Below are 24,224 nucleotides of genomic sequence, written 5' to 3'. Positions count from 1 at the left end.
GCTGACTGTTTACACTCTAGTTAAAACAATACACTCCTCTATAGAGTCATGCTTCTAATTACCAAAATAAAAGATTTCTGCTCATAATCCCGAGTTTGAGGAAAGCACAGTGCATGGACAGTGGACATGAGGAGGGGGAGGAGGAGGTGGCCTGATGCGCGCCCCCGTCTGTCGCACAGGAATAGGCTGTTTGTACCGAGGAAGGACTGCTTGTGCCAACAGCTGAATCAAGTGTCACGAATAAGCGAAATAAATACAGGAAGTTACGCGAGTTGATTTACAAAATAAAATTTCACAAAATGTAATGTTTGAGTTTAGTGTCAAAGCTGTGCGTCAAACCAGACACTTTATTACAGCAGCAATTTTCCAATGTTGCCATTGGATCTCCTATAATTTGGACGAATACGTGCGTCAGTGACCACAATGCTATTGCTATGTAGTAACATTGACCTCTGTTCAAGGCATTTTCTGATAATTCACATTAATTTGAGTTCGAGAAAATTGCTGCATGCTCACTTTAGTGCCATGTACTGTCCTTCAAATGATGCATGGTTTTATTTTGAAAGCCGGGATGGGAACCCTTTATCATTGTCGTGGTGAGCTTCACTTGGTGTGCTTGTTACATTGGAGACAGTGGAAGAGAAAAGGAGCAAATGTGCGCGGCGGCGGAGAGGGAGGGAGGACAGCGAGTGCGCAAATAGGCAGCCAGGCACATCAGCAGCAGCGGCAGAGCAGCTTCCTGATCCTGATCTCTCGTGTCTTCAGCTGCCAATTCTTCGTGTGCGTCTCTGATTGAGATTCCACTGCCGGCTGAAGTGTCCAGAAACCTCCGCCAATCATCAGCTCCCACCAAACACTTTCTCTGGAGCTCGGTTATTCTTAGCTCGGCTGCGAGAGACTGTCCTTCCGGTCCTTCTCTTATTTATCTCAGTTTCTTGAATATTTAATGGAAAATGGCGATCTGCGCGCAGTCGTACGGTATTTTCTGCCTCTTCACAATCCAAACTATACTTATCATATGCGTCTCCACGCCGACAGCCGGGACGCACCTCTTCCCCCAGCACTACACGTAAGTACCCTGCACGGTTTGGGGGGGGATAAACCGGGGGTGCGGAACTAGGACAGGTGGCCCCGACGAGCCTGTGCACATGCAGCGCCGTTTACCTTGGTGCGAGATGAGCTGCTGTCCCTGATGTTCAAACACAGACGCAGCTTCCGTCTCGGATGCTGCGTTATGAATTGCATCTTCACACAGCTCATGTTTTGTTGTTGGGCAGTAGCATTTAATAGACAAAGTCTTATTCAATTTGTCAACATGGGAACAGGCTTCGGGGAGCATGCACATGTGCCACGGGCAAACAAGCCACCCAGCGCTAATTTATTTGAACATTCATGTCGATTAAACACGAGTATTATAATATTAGTCGATGTGTTGTTTTGCTGTCACTGCATGAGTGAGAATATTCCATTTAGGCATGATAGTCGTCTTCAGAGTCCTCTGGATAGTGCACATGCATCGTCAAAGAGTCATGTCTGTCCCATTGCAGGATACACCCATGTCTTCAACGGGATTGTTTTGTTTCAGCGACTAAATCTGGAAATGTTACAGTAGAAAATCAGACGCACTTGAGGGCAGCATCACAGTGATGCTTTATCCAAGCGACCGCAGGCGCAGAAAGTAGCAGAAGCAACCAGCTGTGGGAAGAGCGAGAAAACTGTTGTTGGACTTTTTCAGCGTGCACTTGTTGGGAAATAGCTTGCAATAATTTTGGAAAATTAAAGCGTAATTTCGGTCTCTTATACGAACAGTATAACGATTTCACCTTGAAGGACACACAAAGGCAACTGAAACGTAATGTTTGCTGCAACAATTTACCACCTGTGCGTCGTGTTTTATAAAAGACCAACAATAATCTTCTCAAAATGGGTCTTTTTTTTTTGGAAGAAACTATTGCCTCATTTAAGATTATATTTCAGATGTTTCTTGAACAATAAACGCTCGTAAAATCAGAGTGCAACAGTTACTCATGTCTGGGGAGTATCGCTTCAAAATGTTGCGTCGCCCTTTTTATAACAATCATGACGTGCTGTTGCGATGTATAGCCTTTAGTAATGATTAGTCAGTCTGGTACACAGAAATGACAGGAATCTAAATGATTCCTCCATGATGCATGCGCCGGATGATCTCTTTAAAATCCGGAGGGCTTTGTTAATTTGGTGGCCAAGGTGACTTTCAAAGGAAAAAAATCAGTTATCCTTTATATGACTGTCGATTGACATTAAACTACAATTAGCTGGATCATTGATTTGATTGCTTGAGCTCTATAAGAGAAAATGACGCAGGTAATTTGTCTTACACTTGGATTACTGTGCAAACAAAAGCACATGAAGGTTTAAATCTGATTGTTTTTAATAGCTTTGATACAATTCCTACTAGTTGTTAGTCATTAAATGCTAAATGTATAATCTTACAGCCAATACAACCCCACATTTTTCTTTAAGTACAACTGATTTTCTCAACGATTTACTGTAACTGGATTTTTGTTATTGTTAAGAAACAATCTCTACTTATTTTCCCTCAAGTCTGTCAGTGTCCTTGTTTAAGCAGATAAAAATGAAATATAATCTGTAGGGCTGCTTATACACGTAGTCTGAATTATATGTAGTCACTGCTTGGGATTTATATACTGGGTTTTCGGGAGCCCACATCACTGAGGTATTTGCCAGAATTTGACAGTTAATCGAAGCGTATGGGGAGACATAGACCTGACGCACGCACGCACACACACACACACACACACACACACACACACACACACACACACCAGTTAAAGCTTGTGGGTGTTGGGGGTCCAGCTGAGGAAGTGTGTCCATAAGGAAAGGGCACAATGTCCTCTAGTTCATTTTGGCAGTAACAAGAAAGTGAACATTTCTACACCTTACCACCCTAAAAGTGTTATGCAGTAATTGTATTGAAGTGCTTTTTATGTATGTAATGCAGTGTGTGTGTGTGTGTTAAAGCAAGAAATTATGCGTGGGGAAGTTATTTCCACTTTTCTAAATTATGTGGGGGAAACCTGCTCTGAAAACTGGAACCTAAATTGATGTTTTCAGTCTTTTTTTAAAATTTTTGTTTATTTTTTACGAAAGTACGATCTTTTCGTGCAAGGTAAAATATCATCAGCAATTTCCACAAAATGTGAATTCCACACACACAAAAACAGTCCACCTTCCTGCCTAATAGGTATTTGAACATGGCACTTCAAATGATGAGATCCATTGGAGCAGAATGAACACAGTGACTGTATATCTGGCTGACACACACAGGTCTTCCGTCCAAACTCATCTCATCATATTTTCTGCTTTTCCGTAATGTTTAACTAACATAAATCATATTACATGAAAAATACATAAAAAACACAGGCAACAGACTACAAAAAAACTGAGAGCATCAGCCGTCTTTTATGTACTGCGCCATGAAGACTTCTGTCTTTTAAAGAGATCACAGCCTTCAAGTATCACAGCATTCAATGAGCATTAAGCCTCAGTTGTGCATATAATTCATCAAACAGCTGTGTCCTGATATCTCTGCAGTTGTTACTGAATGGAGAGTTCTCCATATTTCTGACTGAAATATTTTTTCGTTTGATTTACCATCAGTCCAACATAAAACTCCAGTCGTTATGCCATACTTTACATATGTTCATTGTGCCTTTAAATGTTAGTGGGCCATGTTTATGTGATCTACTGCGATGCAAGTCAGTAGATTATGGTTATCAGTGTTCATGCATACGAATGTTAGATATTATACTTGACGTATAATGTAATTGAATTGTCTTGAAAACATCAGGAAGGAGGAATGGCAAGGCTGCTGAGCATGTGTGTCTGTCGAGCTAGTAGATGCATATATGCTTTTATCTCTATGAGACAGCATTATCTGAGGTTTGTTATCAAATTATAGTTTAAATTATGTTTTTTTTACTTGACTTGTCAGTAGTCCACCTTTTGCCCAAAAGATATGTCTTGGAATGACGACATGCATCTCAATAGTAATGGTGTTGCTGATAAACAGGTTTGCCAGGCTCATTTAATTTCTTTCCTTGCAGTAACCACTTTTTATTTTATTTTATATTTACTCATGCAAAATTATGTCATGGAAATTTAAACTGATAGCTATCCCACCATGTCAAATAATGTTTCTGTTAATTAAAATTTAAAAAAATAACACGTATCTCATGGCTGCATACAGTTTTCGTTAACTTTGTTAATTGGTTATCCTTCATTAGCACATACGATCTGTGACTCCCTATATCTCCATATTAGAAGTTCTTTGCTATTATTTCTCAAAGATTGTATGATGGTATAAAATTATTGTCCAGCTTTAATTCTATAGTACCTTGGTGAACTGAGCTCGGACTTCCTTTCCCTGTATTGTCATCACATTCACGTTGGTATATTTTGTTTTTGCAGTCTTTTGAATTAAATCAATTATTGCACACAACCCCCAATACTACAATTATGATTGTCAATATTAAATCAAAATTATTCAGAAGATTAAGTGGCTCAGTATTTTGATGCTTAACTTTACCATGATAGCCTATGTGTGTGAATTCAATATATAATAGGGTAGGGCCCAATTCCGCATATACATGTTTTGTGTGTGTGTGTGTGTGTGTGTGTGTGTGTGTGTTTGTGTAGCATGCAGACTAAATAAGTTGCGTAAGAAGTCTGCCTGGCTCGGGGACAGAGGTATTGTCCCTCACTGTTAGTATCACTGCGTCCTGCTTGGATCTTTTCTCACTGTAAACTTGTTTTCATTTCATATTGAGGTGACCTTTTCATAGTCAGCTACCCAGCGTTCCCCTTCTCCAGTCCTTTTGGAGGCCCTGTTGCTCTCTCTTTATCTTGTCCCCATAAACACAGGCAACGCGCACAATCGCTGGCGTGTTTGCTCTACTGTTACTCTCTTGATGAGGCCCGCTCCGGCTTGATGATTATGGCGAGCGCTGTCACTGCTTGGCAGATTTCTGCAATTTAATAAATCTGTCTTCCCTCTCGTCTTCTGAGCAAATCTGACATTTAAAGATCACATTTGTCTCCGTCATCATATTAAAAGACAAACGACTGTGTTGTGTTGTGCTGTTGATGCTAGTGATTAGCTATCTGCAGGCTGCTGAAAGGAAAAGGTTGGCAGGGAATCAGTGGTTGGCAAGCAAACACGACAGAATTTATTCATCTGATTGCTGAAATCATCTTTCAGCTGTCATAACATTTTTTTTATTTTATTTTTCAGTGAGTTTCTCATTGGCCATACACATGGATTTTTCAGCATGTATCCACATTGGCAGGTTGACCCTGCTGCTGTTATATATGATCTAGTAAAAATCTTGATCAATTAAGTCATTTGTTGCTTGCTGTGAGATATGCAGTGATGAGCTCCAGCCGTTTGATCTCTTAATTCCAAACTTGGCTCCGTCTAACGGAGATCAGCTCCTGCTTAGGGTGCACTTCTGTCAGACCTGAGCAGTTTTATTGCAGAGCCGCTGATCCCAGCCAAGCCAAGACAGGAACGTTCGCTGTCAGTCCAACCAGATATATGCAAGATGTGATAGGGAGAGAAGGTGCTAAAGACCAACCCAGACATTAGTAGAGCCAGTACAGGGATACTTCCGGATAGGGATCCAGAAAAGGGGAAGAATGTGGCAGTCTGCCAACAGAAACAGAGCTACACATAAATGGGGACAGACTAACTGCTACAGTCTTACAAACACACTCACTCGCATGCACTGACAGAGAAATTCATGCTTTTGTGATGACACGTTCAGGTGATAATGTCAAAGTAAAACAGATTGAAAATGTCTAATTTTATTTTCCAGAATGATTCACTGGGCTGGACGCATTGAAAAGGAGCTGGAAAAGGTTCTGCAGCACGTCACTGGAACTCAGCAGATGAGATTGGTAAGTCGACATCACACTTACATGCGACGGTCTGCATTTTTCCTGCATTATTAATGAGTAAGATTTCACTGGGGCAGGTTGTACAACATACGTGCTTGTGAGTGTCTGTGAGGCCGTGTCTTTGTATGAGCACTGCAGAAAATGTTGATTACTTAAAGACATTTCATTGCAGTATTAATATGTATTGCCTGAGACTATTTCACACTGAGATAATGGGGTGATTTTCCAAGGTAAATCGGCTTCTTTCTTCAAGAACTTCCTTGAGCCAGCTCTCACTCCTGATACCTGTAGTCTCCGTGAAACCTCAGTATTGACTTTTTAAAAAATTGTTTTTTATCTAAAGTCGTATTAAACAAGGGTTTTAAAACTGAAGATACCCTAAAAATATATATATTTAATAAAAAACAACTTTTGCACCCGTTTTAAGATGCATAACTTTTGAAGTTACAACACTACACAGCTTGTTGAGATGCATGTTGGACACTTTGTGTTGGTTAGTCTGCATCTCTGTATCATCCTTTGCATAACACGTGTCTTTCTAGTGGTAGAGCAGATGGTAGGGCGTAGTGTGATTGACACTGTTTCATCATACTACTACTGTTTGCCATGCTTCCTCAGTTTGTAATGCACCCTGGGATAAATGCTTCATTATTGCTGTATGGGTGAGTGTGATTCATTCAGCCGGTATGGTGCCTGTGGCTTTAATGTTCGCAGTAGAGGCAGTTAGTATGATGGCTGTTAGTACGGTGGCGACATTGATGGATCCCAGAGAAGAGGAAGTGAGCTGACAGGGATCATGCTGGTGTAAAGGGTAATGACCATTAGCGGATATCAGGCAGACAGTCAGACTGCTTTTTGATTTTTAGCTCTCATCCAGTGTTGACAAAACATAACAGAGTGTGTTACCCATTTAAGTATTTGCCTTTTGCACTTTGTGCAAATATTTGTTTCAGTTTTCCCGCTGAGCAATGTGAATATCTACACGCCGGTGGACTTCTAAAATAATGTTAAATGTTTCAAGGTGAAAGCATATTGCTGTTGTTTGATAAGGAATATGTGTCTCCAAAGGTTGTCATTTCTCAAGCTATGAAAAACAAAATTGATTTAAGCTTGGTGTAGATGCACTTTTGAGATAACCCAAAGGGTTTTTAAAAAGGTTTCATCAGCCTAAGGGGTTGGACAAATTTTACAACACCCTTGAAGAAGCATTTTATTCTTCAATTTATCTGAAAGGTTAATGCAATCACTAAACTTGGAGAGGGCTGTTTTTGTTTAGGCCAAAAAGTTACAAAATGTCTTCATTACTCCTTTTCATCTACGCTTTCGTCACCTGCTCCAGATGTTATCAGCTCATTAAATGGCCATTACCAGTTTTCATAAGGACCATCGATATGTCTAGAAGGGCCCTCACCTCCTTGTCGGCTCAGCAGACCATTATCAGACATGCATTGAAGACTACCAATGACAGGCGTACTGGACCTTCATCGTCATGCAAATTATGTAAACCCATATTTATTGAAAATAGACCAAAGACAACATATCAATTGTTAAAACTACAAAATTGTATTGTTTTATGAAAAAATTATGAATTTAGATTTTGAATTTGATGCCATCTGATGCCGAGGGTTAAAATAAGTTACACAAGTTGTTATGTATATACTGTATGTCACGTAAGTTAACTTATGTGCGTAACTTAAAATAAGTCAACACTGGCTTTTGTTTTCACACTGGACTCGAGCAGCAGTCTTCTGGTTGCAAGTCCAGTGTTTTAACCACAGAGTGTATATAAAAATAGACGTAGCTTCCGGGTCTGAAATGTAAAGCCGATGCGGAAGTGCCTTAACGTGCAACACCACTAGCGACCCATAGGGCCTGGCTCCAAAAAGCCTCTGGCTCCATAGGCTCCCATTAAACTCGTGAAATTTAAATTTAGAAATAAATTTCCACAAGTGTCAGTCAGACCGAGTCAGATCCCCCGCCTGCTCCTCCCCACCTTATCTAATATGGTCACTTCTGGCTCCAAAAAGTAGGATGGCAATGGCTGAAATAGGGAACTCAATGCATCAAAACAACAGTTCCCAAACCAATGGTTTGCTATTTGGTTTGAACCAACCAAACACCCCAACCCGCACCCCAAGTTTGCCCAGTGTGAAGCTTAATCCTGGGAGTAATGACAACTGATGATGGCCATGTAAATTATTCTTGGATATATGATACAAAAAAACACATGTGCACTTTAATGATTATTTTCATAGTTTAGGAATTTATCATTTTTTGTATAAATTCACTTTACATTTTATTAAACTTTCTGATTATTTTCTTTAAAATTTAAAAAAAAAAAAAAATCCCTTTTGTATTTGTTGTATAAAATGTTAGAAAGTAGTGATGGATGTCGATCACGAGTTCCAGGTGGTATTGTCAGCAAAAAGTCGCAAAACCAAACATTTCTACTTAAATTTCACTAAACACATTATGAATTATCAAATCCTCTGAAACGAAAAGCTGGAACTGGAGAATGTTTCATCTTGGTATGGTAAGTAATTTGTGATGAAGCTTCAGTTGATTGGTGAGAGTAGTTGGTTAGTTGTCTAATTGTAATAATCAGTTAGTTAACTAATTGATTAATCTACCAGTTGTTTCTTCTTCATGATATTTAGAGGAATGCCCTGTATTTTGGGTTTGAATATGTTCTTGTGTCTCTTCAGTGTGTGTGTTATAGAACTGGGACATACTGTATGTAGCTGAATGATCCTGAGCTTAATGTGACCTAAAGCTGAGACGTGATGTTGACATGATGTTAAGTGCTCAGTGGGATTTAAATTCTGTGGATTTAAGCTAATTTACACTGAAAGTGACTGAAGCTTTTTCTGTCGGCCAAACCCAATGAAACCACTGTCCATCCCAGTGATGTCTTATGTTGGGTGCCCATACGGCTGTGTGTGCATGTGTATGTGCTGGTCTGACTGTGTGCACAGACTGGGTGTGAAAGAACATTTATCATTGCCCCAAACAGGAGTTGTCACAGGGTGTGCTAAATGGCCCAGCATGCCTAGAAAAGCCATTTTCTAAATGGATGCCTCTCTCTATACGTGTGTCTGATCGAAATCTTCCCAGGGCTATGCCGGCTGGTAACAAGATTTCCTCCCTCTGCGCCCCCTTCCTCTTCATGCGCAGTTTATTTTCAAAGACAAAAAAATGTAAAGTGTGTGCAAATTATTTTTGAGTTTGTCTTACATGGGCAGAGACAAGAGAACTAAGTTGAATATAATGTGGTCTGTTCAGTCCCCCTCGGTTGAGATTTTATTTTTTCTGACAAGTGAGGTAGTGGGTGAAAGACAGAAAAAGGCTAAAACAGGGCAGCGCAGAAAATAGCTGAATACGTTGTGAATTAGTTGACTTTAAAAACAGCTCAGGGATGTGTAGTATTTTGCCGTGCTTAAGTCTGTGCCTAAGTTTCAAGTGTCTCAAATAAAACTGAAGTTGTTTAAATGCTTAAAAATTGCATTATAGTATACTCTGCCCAGGTTCGGTCAAGATGTTATTCTTGTCTGGGGGAGTGAAAGTAAGATAGAGGGTGAGTGATGTATCGGAGGAGTTGGAAGTTTCGAATGGAAGAGTGTGGAGTGCAGATAGACAAGGAGAGTGGGCGGCTTTTAGAGCGGAGGAGGAGGGTTTTTTAAAAGGAGAAGGAATGAAGAATGGCTTGACAATTGAGATGGATGTTCAGGCGGTTTTGTGTGTATATTTAGAGTCAAACTACTTAAGATGGATGAAATGATAGAGGGGAGGGACGTGAATTGGTAAATTTAAATGTGAGCAGTTGGATGCTGTTTATAGTCCTTATCCTCCTCATTATCCTGTGTGCTGCTGTGTTTGATGTGTTACAGTATGTGGTGATGTGAGGCGGCGGTGGACACTGGCATTGTTTTCATATCCTCAGGCTTATTCAGAACAGTTTTCATAGTTACACGAGCAGTACGCCTACACCCACATACTGTCATTACAGATGGGTTATCAGAGATACAGACAGAGCTGCAGCAGTTCGATTAATCCAATAATCATATTATTTTAATAATAAAAAAATGGTTTGGGTTATTTTCTAGGCAAAAGTGCAGAGGTGTTCCAACTTCTCAAAGGAGAAGATGTGGATACTTCTTTCGACTGTAGCTTAGTCAAAAAAGACAAACAATGTTTCCTGACAACTGAAATATTCTCACTCCTTTTAGGAGATTTTAAAGACAAAAAAATATGAATTAACTGAGATATTAATTGTAAGATTAATTGATAAAGCAAATCATTTAATTTCAGATATTACTACATTCATATTTTGACACAAGGTGGACGCACATGTTCACTATACTTACTGTAGCTTTAATATCACTCTATGCATGCAGAAAAATGCTTCCATAGCAGTGGTAGAAGAAGAACTCACATCTTTTTGACTAAGGGAAAGCAAATCTTTAGTAAAATTATTGTCAGTAAGATTTACTTCAAGCATCAAAAGTAAAACTACTCTTCTTGCTGCAGACTGGCCTCTTTGGCTCATATATTACATTTGTTAATATTGATACGATAAATTGGTTTAGCTGGTCAGGGTAGAGCTAACTAATGATTTAATGCTGTCTCTGTGGTTAGGTAGGGATTGAGCCCCCTCTAGTAGGTCACTCGATAAATCTGAGGGGTCATAAGATGATTAATGAGGACCATACACGGTTAGTCTTTTTTTTTTTTTAAACCTCTCTTATTTTTGGTTTTTTGTGAAATATTAGATACATATTTGACATCTTTTAGCCTCAAACAGTAATTTTAAAGAAACATTATAGGGTGAAATCAGTCTTTGGTGGACCTTATCAACAACACAGACATCTGAAACATAACAAGGCAACTACAGACCCAACTCGACACTGCTCTAAAAAGTTGTAAACCTGTGGTTGATTGTTTAACATACATATTTTATTTATCATTTGCTTTTTATTTAAAATGTTTTATCTGTAAAGTAAGCTGTAAATAAAACTGTTAAAAAAATGTAGTCATGCAAAAACTAGAATGTTTTCCTCTGAAATGTGCAGTTATACCAAACTTCAAAAACACACACATGCACAGAGTGTCAGGCCAATTTTCACAGCTTCAGTTCAGCAAGCATCTTAAATGGCGATGCTGTGCAACATATGTTGAAATCTCTCACTTCCAATGAAATTGAAATTCATTTCAATAAGACGAGTCTAATCAGCATGAATAATTTAGGCTGGTGCATATGAGTGCTCCCGGAGCCCTCGGTTCAGCCGGGCACTTTACAGCTCTGCACTCCGAGGATCTGTCTGCTCCGCCTCCACACCCTCTCCTCTTGCTGTTTGCTGTTGTTAATTACTGGAAACCTGAGAATGGCATCTAGATCAATATACCCATATGTGGACGCAGGGCAGAAAGACAGAGTGAGAATTAAAGGATTGGGGGGGGGGGGGGGATTCACTCAGTTTTCATGTGGTTTTTTTACCTGACCAAGAAGGTTTTTTTTCCCTTTTTCCTTCACTTTTGCCCTTCACTCTGTTTGTGTCTTTGTGCTGTGGGGTTAACACTACATCAGTCAGCCCGCTGACCACATGCTGGCTGCAGGTTTATCTCAGTTCAACACAGACTTTCTTGCCTCCGGGACTGCCAGTGCGCATGCGCATGCTCTTGACTGTGTGTGCAGTAAGTCATCTTCTTTGTTGTTAACATTGCTGAAGCCTCCGGTTTGATCAGCACAGGTATGTTTTCGTTACATGAGAGAGATTTTATACTGAACACGGTTTCAAAAATTTCTCTGACTTCTCTAAACCTTTCCAGAAAAAGAAGGTTGCTCACAGCCAAGACAGCCAGCCCCACCAAACAGATATCTCTATAAAGTGCACTGGTGGATTTACTCAGATTCGCTGACGACAGAAATTTCCAATAATCTGTCTCAAATGCCCAGTGCTCTGCTAGACATCACCCCTGCTCTCGCACCACCCAACCCCTTTCCTGGTTTTCTAAAGCTGATGTCAGCTTCAACCCCACCCCGCACCCCCTCCGTCTGCTGATCCATCAGTAGACGATCATGTGAGGGCTGATCAATGTCATTAGTTCTTTAATTTAATAGCTCCTTTAGTCAGTAGAAGAGAAAGAAGGGTTGAAGGTCCTCCTCCCAACGTGAGCAGTTACCTTTAAAGGAGAGAGAAAGAGAGAGCATCCAGGCCTCCTCTCAGTTCTCCTTCCACCCTCCCCCTCCATCTTCTGGCCTGGACCTTATACAACAGCTACTCGTTATCTGGTTGTGTGAAACATCACAGGCTATTTCTGCAAGATAGCTTACTGTCTGGCTCTTGTTTTCCCTCTCTAGTCTTAAGTATGCCTGAGTCATTGCGTAACACATATCAGCGCACAGCACGGTTTGCTCTTTGTAAGATCTTTATTTCTGTAAAATCGATAATTTATAAGTTACAGCTATTTTAGCTGTTCTACAAAAGAAGTTATACTTATGTGGTCCTGTCAGTTGGTTTAAAAAGTTTCACCGCAACAGATGAACAGGAACAGAAACAGTAACATTAAGCTGTATTGTTTATTTCTAATTTACTTATGACTGCAATTCTTTTTCTGAAAATGTGTGTCTTTTTTCCTTCAAGATCCACTGATGTCATCAACTTAACAATTTGATATTGTGTTTGCTGGAAATCATTGATAAACCACTCTAGGAGCAGAACTGACACTAAACATACTTTACGACAGATTAAGGTTTATCAAACGATGTAATTACTGGCTCAAGAAATATAAATTCATGATTGCATCTGGGTAGAGTAGAGTTTTGGTTGTGATACAAAAAAAGTTTTTTCTAAGAAAATCTATAGATGTTTTTCTATACCAATAGTTTTTTTTATTTGATAAATATTCAGCATTCTCAAAAGTTATACAAGAACGTTGCTTGTGTGAAAACTGAAAAATTTTGGTTAATTATAAACCATTATCCAAACAAAAAAGGAAACTATCATCGAAGGGCAGCACGGTGGTGCAGTGGTTAGCATTGTCGCCTCACAGCAAAAAGGTTCCGGGTTCGAATCCAGTCCTGGGCCTTTCTGTGCAGAGTTTGCATGTTCTCCCTGTGCTTACGTGGGTTCTCTCCGGGTTCTCCGGCTTCCTCCCATCATCCAAAAACATGCACCTCAGGTCAGGTTACCTGGCGCCGCGCTAGTGGCAGCCTGCTGCAGCAGCTCCCCCCCTGAGAGCCCCCCCTGCTGTAGCCAAGAAATTTCCCCTCGGGGATTAATAGAGTACTATATATATATATATAAAAAAAATAAGTAAGCAAAATCATGTATTTCAGTGCTTAGTGGGTTGGGAAATGTTGGTTCAATTTAATTTATACTGCACCTAATCATAACACACGTTATTTCAGGGCACCTAACATAGTAAAGACCTTACAACAGAACCTTACAACATTAGAGGAAGCCACATTTCAGCAATTCCCACGTGAGCGACAGCTGGGAGGAAAAAAAAACCTTTGACAGAGCCAGGGTTAGAGGTGGCTGGCCATCTGCCCCGACCGGTTCAGGTAGAGGAAAGATAAAACATGATCCAGAAAGTCCATTTGGAGTAAAATATGAGTCTGTTTGAAAGCTTATATCCAAAACACTGAGCAAAATGAAAATGGGGAATGAGGGATTTGCTCTGGACATGTTGCCATTTTTGGGGATATTATCTTCTTTGTGACAATTGCAAACTAAACAGTAGAAATACCTTTTTTTTCCCCTGTCAGTGTTGACACACCTACAGTGTCAATGGAATAGAAATGTCAAATCAATGAGGGGTCTGCAGTTTTTTTACACTGTGCCAAATTCAGCTTGAGTGTGGTTTAATGGGGATGCCTTGGTAGGAACCAGAATAGTACTGAGGTTAAGTTGCTCTAATCATGATACAGTGATACTGGAATAAATCGTGCACTCTCATTGATCTACAGAGCTATCCATTTGTTGTTGTTGTTGTTGTTACTGTCCTTTTTTTTTTTTAAACATTTGATTAAATCCCTATTCAAACATCCCATTAGCTGTCACCAAAAGTAAGGTGTCATCAGGGTTACACATCAGTGTTGTGATAGCTTAGATATGGTCTGCAAACCACTCTTTATTTTGTTTTGCCTGTGTAGCCCACGTTCTTCTGTTTGTCTGCCAACTCTAGCACTAAAAGTGTATTTACCCGTGAACAAAAGCAAAATAAAACACACAACAAAGTAACTGTGGACATTAGAGGCACATAAAACCAGTAGTCGGCTGAACGTTAAGCAGTGCAAGAGTTGGTCAGCACCATTACTCCCAGCTTCAGACTCCCCTGGGCTGACAGGAGAACGGAAGGGCACACAAACACAGTATTTATTTTTCTTCCTTTTTATTGGTTTTCTGACACTGGGGAAGGTTACAAGGATTCCTCAGCTCCCCGGCTTGATGGCCTGGCACTGGTTGACGGTGTTTATATAAATGAAAAATACATATATCTGCAGAGTGCAGCCCTGCATGCAGATATCCCAGGGTTAGTGTTCGGAGGAATTACTTGAAATTGCTTCGCAATAAAAATGTGACCATTTAGAAAAAGTAGAACCAGATTATACAGAGCCAATGCCCTGTCTCCAGTTTCACATTCTGTTTATTTTTTTTTTTTTTGGAAGCCATCACCGGCTGCTGATATTTTCTCCAATATGCTGAAGAGTTTTAAAAACCTTCAGAATTGTAATGAATATACCTTGAACGGAAAACAAATAGTTAATTTTTATAATGACTTGTAATTTTACAAGCAGCTGGCTTGTCAGTTCCTGGATATCTCTGCCTCCAAACAAAAGTTTTTTTTTTACCTGTTTCAGGTTTTACTGATCAGTTGTAGATTAAAGCCAGCTGACTGAAATCAATACTACAGGTTTTAAAGACAGAGTGCTACAAGGTGCATTTTGTGTCTTTACGTCTTCTCTGGTCACGTACATCTCACAGTATATCGCTGTGTGTGCGGCCAGTGCAGTGCATTTCCCGTATGGAGCTGTAAAAGTCCATTGAGGAAAAAACGGAGTCTTTAGTGTCAGCACAGAACTAACAGGGATGGTTGCAGTGTCTGAGTCTCACCGACATCCACTGGTACATTTGGGGGACTGTTTTGTGTAACTAATTGTTGTTTGAGGAATTCAAGGAAAACAAAAAGCCAATGCATTCATGCTACTAGTGGCTTTTTAGGGAGAAAAGAAGGCCTCACTTGTTTAAAAAAGGAAGACAATATAGCATTATGTGTCAAAATGGGATTAGGGGTGTGCTAAAGCTCCTGCCCTGTCAGAGGAAGATGCTTTATTTTGCAGACGCTGCAAATCTTTTCTCCTTGCCTCCGTTTGCGGAGTGTGTGTTCACATGCTTGTGTAATTTTGAGTTGTCTTCTGTTTGATGTTTCAGAGAGTGCATGACGTGTCTTTGGTGCTATCTGTGCTTGACAGAGAGAAACAACTGGGTACAGTTCCCTGAGTGGGTTGCAGTGGTAATGTAGAGTGGCGTGATGCCCTAGAAAATTCCAGGTATGAAGTGCCTTATTCATTCCACTGCAGAGGGAGTACTCCTGTATGTGTGAAGTGTGACATTTGTTTTTTCCACTGAGCAAAATATATTTCTGTGTTTTTAAAGGTGTTTGCACGTGAGAGACTTTTCGGTGCGCTGAGGTTTTGTCCTCATCTTTTCTTCCTCCTGGCACTTGTCTCCGATTGATTGGTCACAGTTCTAAATAACTTTAATTGGCTTGCCTCAGCGGTAGGTGATTCTCAAAGGCAGAACTACTGTGGAAGTCCCTGAAAAGTGTTTTAATTTTCGATCATGTAGGTAGTAAGGACTCTACTGCCATCTGAGAGGGGTCTTCAGAAGTGCTAACTACAACATTTTAATTCTATAGATTGTAGTGTCTTCTTCCTTGTTCTCCTTCTCTCTCTGGAAAAGCTGGAAGTGAAGCTCCCCCTCCCTCCACAATCAATCCACCCCCTTCTTTGGCTTCGAGCTGGACTCACTCTCATCTCTGCCTTTGGCCCTTTTCCCAGGGCTCCGTTGTTTGATGGGATTTGTGCTCCGCCACTACAATTGCTGCATTACACATACACTCATGATGTGCATGTGTGCTTGCACATACCATATTTACAATAACATACAGTAGGGCTGGATGTTAAGGACAAAATCAAACATCACAATATGTTTGACAAAATAACTTAATGTAAAGCACAGTGACAGTATTGCAGCAATGACTATTGGTGCTTTCACAAAATATTTACACACTGAGATGTTTGATAAATAATCAAGAGTAATGTGGTTATATTGACTAAGTGGAGAAAAGGAATTATTCGAACAGCTACATAAGTATTATATGATCAAAAAATTACATAATTTTACTGTAATGCAGTCTCATATCACGATATTGACATAATGTCGATATATTGCCCAGCCCTACAAACAATATACCAACCGTACCACCCACAATTTACATTTATATACTAATAATTCGTAAATAAAAATATGTCTCGGAGACAAGTAAACGCCTCCTCCTAAATTACAATTTTGGTCATGATGGATTGCTTTTAATATTATATCAAAGTTCCAAAATGTTTCTTTTTGCCACAGTAATAAAAATAAAGATTGTAGCCTTGTTTAGGGGTATTAGTAATAATTATTTTCATTATGGATTAATCTGTTGATAATCTTCTCAATTCATCGATCAGAAAAGTCCAAGATGCAGCTTAAAATGTCTTGTTCTGTCCTGACCAACAGTCCACAAGCAAAACATATTCAGTTTATTATCACGGAGGACTAAAGGAACTAAAACAAATATTCACATTTAAGAAGCTGGAATGAGAGAATCTTTGCTTTTTTTCATTAAAAAAAAAAAAAAAAAAAGAAAGACTCAAAACTCCTGATAGATTACCAAAATAGTACACGATTAGTTTTCTTTCCATCAAATTATTGGTTAAACGTTGACGCTCTAGTCTTGGTTAGATGTTGTCAAAAGTGAGTGGAACACAAGACAGGATGTGTTTTTTGAGATATATTAAAACTGTAATCTTTGTCTATCCTTATAATATAATATCCTGAACCTAACCACAGGCTGGACTCTGGATGTGAAACCTCATCTGTGGTGACATAGTCCTGACAAAACAAATTAGTCACATATAATTTGAAATTCAAGGAGACAAACACGCACTTCTACAAACACAAAAAGCTTGAACATTAAGAAATAGTTTTAACTGCCACATCGCTTAAACTGCTTGCACTGACTCTCACACCTCTGCTCTTTCATAGTCATCATCATTATAAAAGCAAACAGGGACGTGTCAGCCTAGTGTTGCCATTGTTTGACCATCAAAACTTGTGGTCCTGAAAGACTCCCATAAATGCAGGCAAGTGTAAAATTATTGATGAAGCTCAGAGCAGGATGTAGTAAAATGCCTCACATTAGACTGACTAGAAACAAAGAGAACATCATTACCTCTCTGTTTGTGTTATTTCACAGTAAAATTGAAAGATAATGAGAAACATTTCCATTTCCCCGACCAATATTACAGTTTACTCTTTCAACCTAAAACTGTTTAGCACTTGTATACTCATCAAACCGTTGAGCAACTCTCTGCAATTCAGGACGTTGTTATTTCTGCTGTGTTTTGTGACATTTAATACCTTCAATTTCAAATAGGTTGATAAGGTAATATAAAACCAAGTGACATGATTCTATGCTTACATCACTGTGTAAAACATTGGTTGGCTCTGTACAGACCCAGGCCCAGACGTCTCGTCTGACAGCTTCCACAGTAAACTGACATCTTAAGTGTTGGCCTATTAATAATTCTGCTTCTCTTTTTGCTATTGTCCATTGTTTCAGTTATATGTGACTTCAATTAAATCACCATCAACTCTGTAGTTATGATCACCCAGCATGCATTTGTAAATGACACAGTCACTTTAATTGAATTCAAACTAAATGCCTTGTGTGATTTAACTGATTTATAATCACATTAATAACCGCGTCGGTGTAACTTTGAAGGCTCTAGAACTTTGGGTCATGTCAAAATTTATCATCAAAGTACAACAAATACCTGATTAAGGTCACTGACTACTAAGACTTTAATCAGTCAAATATGTTTCGTACGTGACGGTTAAAATTTCATCCTGACTGTTACTGCTTTAAAGCTGCAGCATCTGCTTTACATAGGTATTGTGTGTGTAAGCCAGCAGTCTGTTTTTGCCTACAGGCAGCTTAGCTCCCATTGTCATGTGGATGGTATGTGAAGGAATGTTTGGTGATGCACACGAGTTAAATCCTGAAGAGTGCAATGGATTTACTACTCACCGACACAGTAAAGTCGAGTTATTGTTGGTGTTTAGGTGCCATACGGTGTGATATTTGTGGATTCCTTCCTGTTTGGTTTTACTCATGTGGCTACACAAGTGGTCTCTCGAGTTTTTGGAGTGATGATTACAACACGTGTACAAGCGTGTACGACCGTGTATGTATGTATGTGCTGGTATGTGTTTGTGTGAACTCTGGACCACCAGCTCATTTCACACACAGGCAGACATCAAAGGCGGTTTGAATTAACCCTGCGTGTCGGGGCCGCTCTGCATGCCATCCGCAATTTCACATCTCTGCCGCTCCAGCAGCACCAAACTTACATGCCCATTCATATTGAAATGAACAGATGGAGTTTTGCCATGCACCGAATCGCCACCCTTCACTGAGAAAAGATAAAACTTCAAAAGAGCAGAGATACATTCGGATCTGTTTGCAGGTGGTGAAGCTGTGTCTTTGCAGGTGAAGTCGAAGTGTTCTGTGTCTCTGTGAAAGTGAGGGCAAAGTGCAGGTATCATATTTTTTCTGATTAAAGCAGGTCAATTGTGCTTCCATTACAGTCCTCTTGCAAAAGCTAGCTCTCTTTCTCCTTGATTAGACACTGCAGAAATGATGTCATAGTCACGCGCACACACACACACACACACACACACACACACACACACACACACACGCGCGCGCACACACACTCACAGGTACACACATCAAAGCACATGTGGCTCACCTCTTTTAACTCACTTTTAAATCCACACCAGGAAGCAGTGGCCTCATCACATTGTTTGCTTGTGCCCAAAATGTGTTTTTTGATTGTTTTGACTGGATAGTGTTACCGCTGCCTTTTCCTCCAAACACGTATTTTCACATTTTCACCTCATCTTGGCAGCTAATTTAATTTTATATTGTATTTATTGATCTGGCCAACTTCAATTTCCCGCAGCAGCGTGACTCTGTTGCATGATGAAAGCGATAATGTAGATGAACAGGCGGCGGTGGTGAGGATGGAAATGGTGATGAAGAGTGTGATGATGATCATTTCTGTGCGTGATTGTGATTGCGATGAGTTGTATGCTGATTAGAGTTGTCTCTGAAGATGGTGGGGGTCGCTGCAGTGTAGGTGAAGCCGTCAGCTGCATTGTGTATTTTTGATATCCCTCAGCCATCAGTAGGCTGCCATGACAGCGATTCAGTAAACGCATTTATATTTCATTAATCTGGCCTCTCCACTCTCCTCCCCCTGATGGCCTCTTATTGTCTCCTCTAGAGGTTGTTCAGTAATCCACTGAGACCTTACCTCATCCTACTGTGTAACCAGCACCCACACACGCACTCTCTGCTTTAAGTACTGTTGTAAGAAGTCTTTTCCCATTGCTAGTTGGCATATACTTACCGTGTCTATGACAGCTAAATTTAACAGTGTATATGACCACTGTTCGTACATATACACCCACATACGCATGCATTCACCTGCACCTATATCTATATAAACACTCACACAGATGAGCTTCTACTAATGCCCATGCTGACCCATAAATATCTGAGATTAAATCACTTAAAACAACTGTATGATAATCATTTGTGTATAAAACCATTTTTGACATTGTACATGGGTAGAGATGTTTTGTGTTTGACGTGTGGAATATGTGTGGGTATGTTTTTCACATGCTCACCCACATACTGTTTCACCATTTGCTGTTCAAGACAGAGCCACGCAAAAGAGCACACAATGGATGATATAACATTACATAACCCTAGAAGACCTGTGGGCGGCGCTACAAGCATAGACTGAATAAGTGAATTTGTTCTTGACAGTTATTTCTTGACCTTGGAAAGAGCAGAAGACAAAACAATTTCAACTTCTTTACTTGTACCAGAGTTTTCGGCTGTGCCAGCTACTTCCTTTTAAACTTAAAATGGCAGAAGACTCATCCAGTGGATAGGCTGGTCACACCAGCAAATGCATTGGTTTTATATATGTGCAAAGTTTTACAATTACTAGGCAGATTCATACTGTGTAGTTCTGTCCTTTAAATTGACTACTTCAGTAATCTCAGCTGAGGGTCTGCTTACTTGCCTGAGAGCCTAAATTTTGAGCCAGCATAGGCAACAAGTCCTAAATGTGCTCAAAATTGAAATTGTTTTACAGCAAACATTTAGATTTTTTTTTTTTTTTATAGAAGGATAGCACTAGTGTTACTAGAAATATTAATGGCAGCGCCACTCTATTTAAGTGTTCCAGTAAGTCTTAACAATCAACCAGCATACAAAACACCAGGACCCTGAGGGCAAAGCAGGTAAATGGAATGTCCTTTTTATCTTTTACAATGTGCTTTTCTACTGACTGTCATAAAATATGTCATGAAAAAGTGCTGTAATGAGAAGACTGAACAGCTTTAAGATGGCAGATCGAATTCCATCTTCTGAGAAGAACACTTATTTTCTTAAGTCAAGAAAATATTGAGCTGATAAAGACTGTAATGTAAATAAGAGTTACTCTCCAAACAAAATATCCTATTAACTAATTAAATTTGGCTCTGGTGTTCAATTAACAAAGCATATTTCCAAAATGAAAAACAATTTTGATATCTATAGGAGGACAAGACCTAACACATGACCTGTTGTTTGCTCCCTCATTGCACCCCACCTAACGTCAGGACCTTTACTGTATTATTCAAATGGCATTCATCAGTGCCAGGGCTTCATGTATTGTGCTGCGTTGTTTTTATTTTTTTTATTTTTTTTTATTTTTTTTATGATGCAGAACACTATTAAAGCTTTGCCGAGTTCATTTCAGGCTGATTTCTGCTGTAATTTATTTTTGCATGCCAATAAAATGGTAATGGGTCATTGCTTATAGGGTGGCATTTTAGTTAAGGTCTGTCTCATAGTTCTTGTACCATACTGGAATGAGCATTTGTCCCTGCACGTAATGAAGGCTTGTTGTAAATTTTCCTCATATGAATTATTCAGTTGCACTCAGCTGAACTGATCTAGGTGCATTTGTAGATTGTGTGCGCGCATGTGTTTGTGTTTGTAGCTGTTCCAGATAAAGATGACGTTACTGGTCTACAGAGCGAGAAAAGGGATAAAGCTGTTTGTATTGGATGGGATTTAACGTCAAATGAGGAGGATAAATAGTCCATCCACGACTGATTGAGTTTCATAATATAATACGAATACAAGGATACAAGACCGTAGTTAGGTGTGTGTGTGTGTGTGTGTGTGTGTGTGTGAGTGTGAGTGTGCGTCAGGTCTATAGCTCCCCATACTCTTCGATTAACTGTCAAATGTGTGTGTGTGTGTGTGCGCGCGCTTGTGTGGAGCTTAGATCTATGTTTATGTATGTGATGGAAGGAGACATGGTATGTATACCAACAGTGAAATCCCTTTTTTGTTCACCCATGTGGTGTTTTTGTGAAGAGATTGTGGACCTGAAGGTGGCTCAGAGTTGTGTCTGTATCGTTGTATTGGGGGTTGGGAACAGTCTTGTATGATGTGATGTCTGCACCTGCATGGCCTCCAGGGTCTATACTGTTAAATTCACTGTTAAATGTGTGGAGTTGCGAAGCCTTCTGCTGCGACTCATCTCGGCACCACAGCTCCACTGACGAGACCGGTCGACACGAGCTAATGACACATAGACATGTTAGCTGCAGACTGACTCTGCGGACCAGACTCACTCCAATGTTTAGTCACTTTTTTTTATTTTTTTTTATCATAACCATGTCTACACATCTATTTTCAAACTGCCTCTTAGTCACTTGCGCTTCTGTGGCTCTTATGCCATTAAGATACAGTCGACAATTGTCTCAAAAGGCATGTGTCTCAGTCTCTCTGTATCTAGTACTGCCGCACTCAAATTAGCAGCTTTTAGTCAGAGCTGTCTGTGTGACTCAACTGCACAGCTTCTGTGTGAGTTGATAGCCAAGGCTGAGGTCAACTTCTCTCTGTGTGTGTGTATATATATATATATAAATAAATGAAAATCCCTGCTCTTCACAAGTAGATGAATGTGGCCACTGTTACAGTCAATGAGCATGCTTTTTGAACTAACCACTCAGTTCAGTTCAGAATCAGGCTTTCTGCTACTGATTCAGAGTAGCGAAACACTAACCTCCAACCCTATAAGAAAAATGTTGTCAGAAAAACAGAAAGCAACATGATCATTTTCAATACAGCTAACGGAACAAGAACAGAGATAGGAATCATGACCATATACACCATGAAACCAGTAGAGGCTCACTCAGAGCATTAAAACACAACTCCTCCTGAAAATGGCTTAGACAAATAAGAATTTACCTTTAGCTCTGAATTCTCACAATTTTACACTAATCCTAATTGTGGGCTCATGACCAGTGTCAATTGCTGGTGGCTCAAGTCACTCACAGTGAGATTAAATAAATAATGTCATTATGGTTCATTATTTATTTAATTATTAAATTCTTTATATGTAATGCAGTGTAGATAATCCGTGTTCAAAGAAAAATGAATAAACTCCTTTAACCCCAGGTATCTTGAATTTACAGTAAATGAAACAGGATGCTGTTAGAAGAACAAGCTAAGAGGACATTAAGGCACTTTTCAGTTATTGGTTCATTATTGTTACAGTGAAGTCAACCACAAGATGTAGTTGAAATCATTTTAAGTGTAAATTAGGCTCAAAAGAGAGAACAGTTGGAACCGGTATCTGTTTCATATTAACTTGGTCGTCATTGTGTTTAAATTACCATAATATGCTTCCCATTATCCTACAGTGTGGGAGAAAAGATCTTATACCAAAGAAGAAAATGTGCAACTCAGGTATAAGAATCTTGGTCAGACCCTTTTTTCCCCTCACAGACATAAAGAAGCCACAGTGACAGAGCCACTTAAGTGGAAATTGAAACTTACAGCTTGAAGAATGAGCATTTTATGAAACATTTTCCTTTGTACTGTAGCTTTGCAAATTTGTGCACCAAAGCGTAAATTTTCTGGCTCTAAACAGGATCATTCTTTTCAGCCATCAGTCAGGCTGGTTCACAGTCCCTGTGCCTCAAATGTTTCTGACATTCATACAAACACTCCAGCATACATACGAGACATTAATGATGAAACGGAGACCTTTCATCAGTATATCTATTCTGTTCCCTGATACAGGCTTAAACCTTCGGTAGAAAATGTAACATGTAATAGGCATGGAACATGATTTTCCAATATTCAAAAAGTCTTTAAAATATATTAAAACCGATTACTATATGCAACTATTGTTCTTCCTTTTTTCCCCTGGTTTTACCGTCGCCTAGTTATAAAATGTTACTCCTCTCAGAAGCTGACAGTAATGCACCTAAAAGCTGTCTGCCAGCTGCCACTAAACAACATAAGGAGAAGAAGAACACGTTACTATGCAGGTTAAACTGGCGCTGTGAGATCGGATGATACGATGTGAACGGCAGAAACATTCAAGACATAAATGAAGATCCACCACAGCTAAGCACCGACATTTGATTGAAGCATCCACTGATCGATAATCAATGGCCATAGGCCTAAAGACATTCTTCTTAGCTCTGTTGAAGGTGAGGGTTTTAGAAGTTGGATGGCACTTGTTAAACCAGAGTTAAAAATAGTTGATTAGTAATCGAATAGTTCAGAGCGAATTTCGAACAGCATTTTAGCTTGAAATGCCCAATCCTAATATGTACTGTAAATAATTTCACTTGAACTATGGTAAGATTTTACTGATAACATCTTAATGATATACACTGTTATATGTGTTTTGACAGGGATATTCATTTTAGTGACCTACACTTTAAAATACGTTAACTTGTGAGGTCCAAAACTGACTTTTCAGGCTGCAGTTCAGGTTTATGTACACTACTCTAGCTGAGTTATTTCTTTAAAATTACTCTATTTTCCACATGAGACTAAGGGAAGCT

At 39.6% G+C, this 24,224-nt stretch overlaps 1 protein-coding gene across 4 annotated transcripts in view; it reads left to right on the top strand.

The window, feature by feature from the left end:
• Nucleotides 1–653: 653 nt before the first annotated feature.
• Nucleotides 654–24,224, top strand: part of cacna2d2a (calcium channel, voltage-dependent, alpha 2/delta subunit 2a) — a 139,399-nt gene continuing 115,828 nt past the window's right edge. For all 4 annotated transcript variants that reach the window (XM_069145263.1, XM_069145254.1, XM_069145279.1 and 1 more), the window contains exons 1-2: nucleotides 654–1,069; nucleotides 5,877–5,958. In XM_069145263.1, coding sequence (XP_069001364.1) covers nucleotides 954–1,069; nucleotides 5,877–5,958 — 198 coding nt within the window. In that variant the 5' untranslated portion in view covers nucleotides 654–953. The remainder of the gene's footprint in view (nucleotides 1,070–5,876; nucleotides 5,959–24,224) is intronic.

This window comes from Embiotoca jacksoni, unplaced genomic scaffold (genome assembly GCF_022577435.1).
Source record: "Embiotoca jacksoni isolate LCO1_2020_lvr unplaced genomic scaffold, fEmbJac1.0.p SCAF_1, whole genome shotgun sequence".
NCBI lineage: Eukaryota > Metazoa > Chordata > Actinopteri > Embiotocidae > Embiotoca > Embiotoca jacksoni.
Note: the sequence above shows the minus strand (reverse complement) of the source record. Positions and strands in the feature narration are given on the sequence as shown.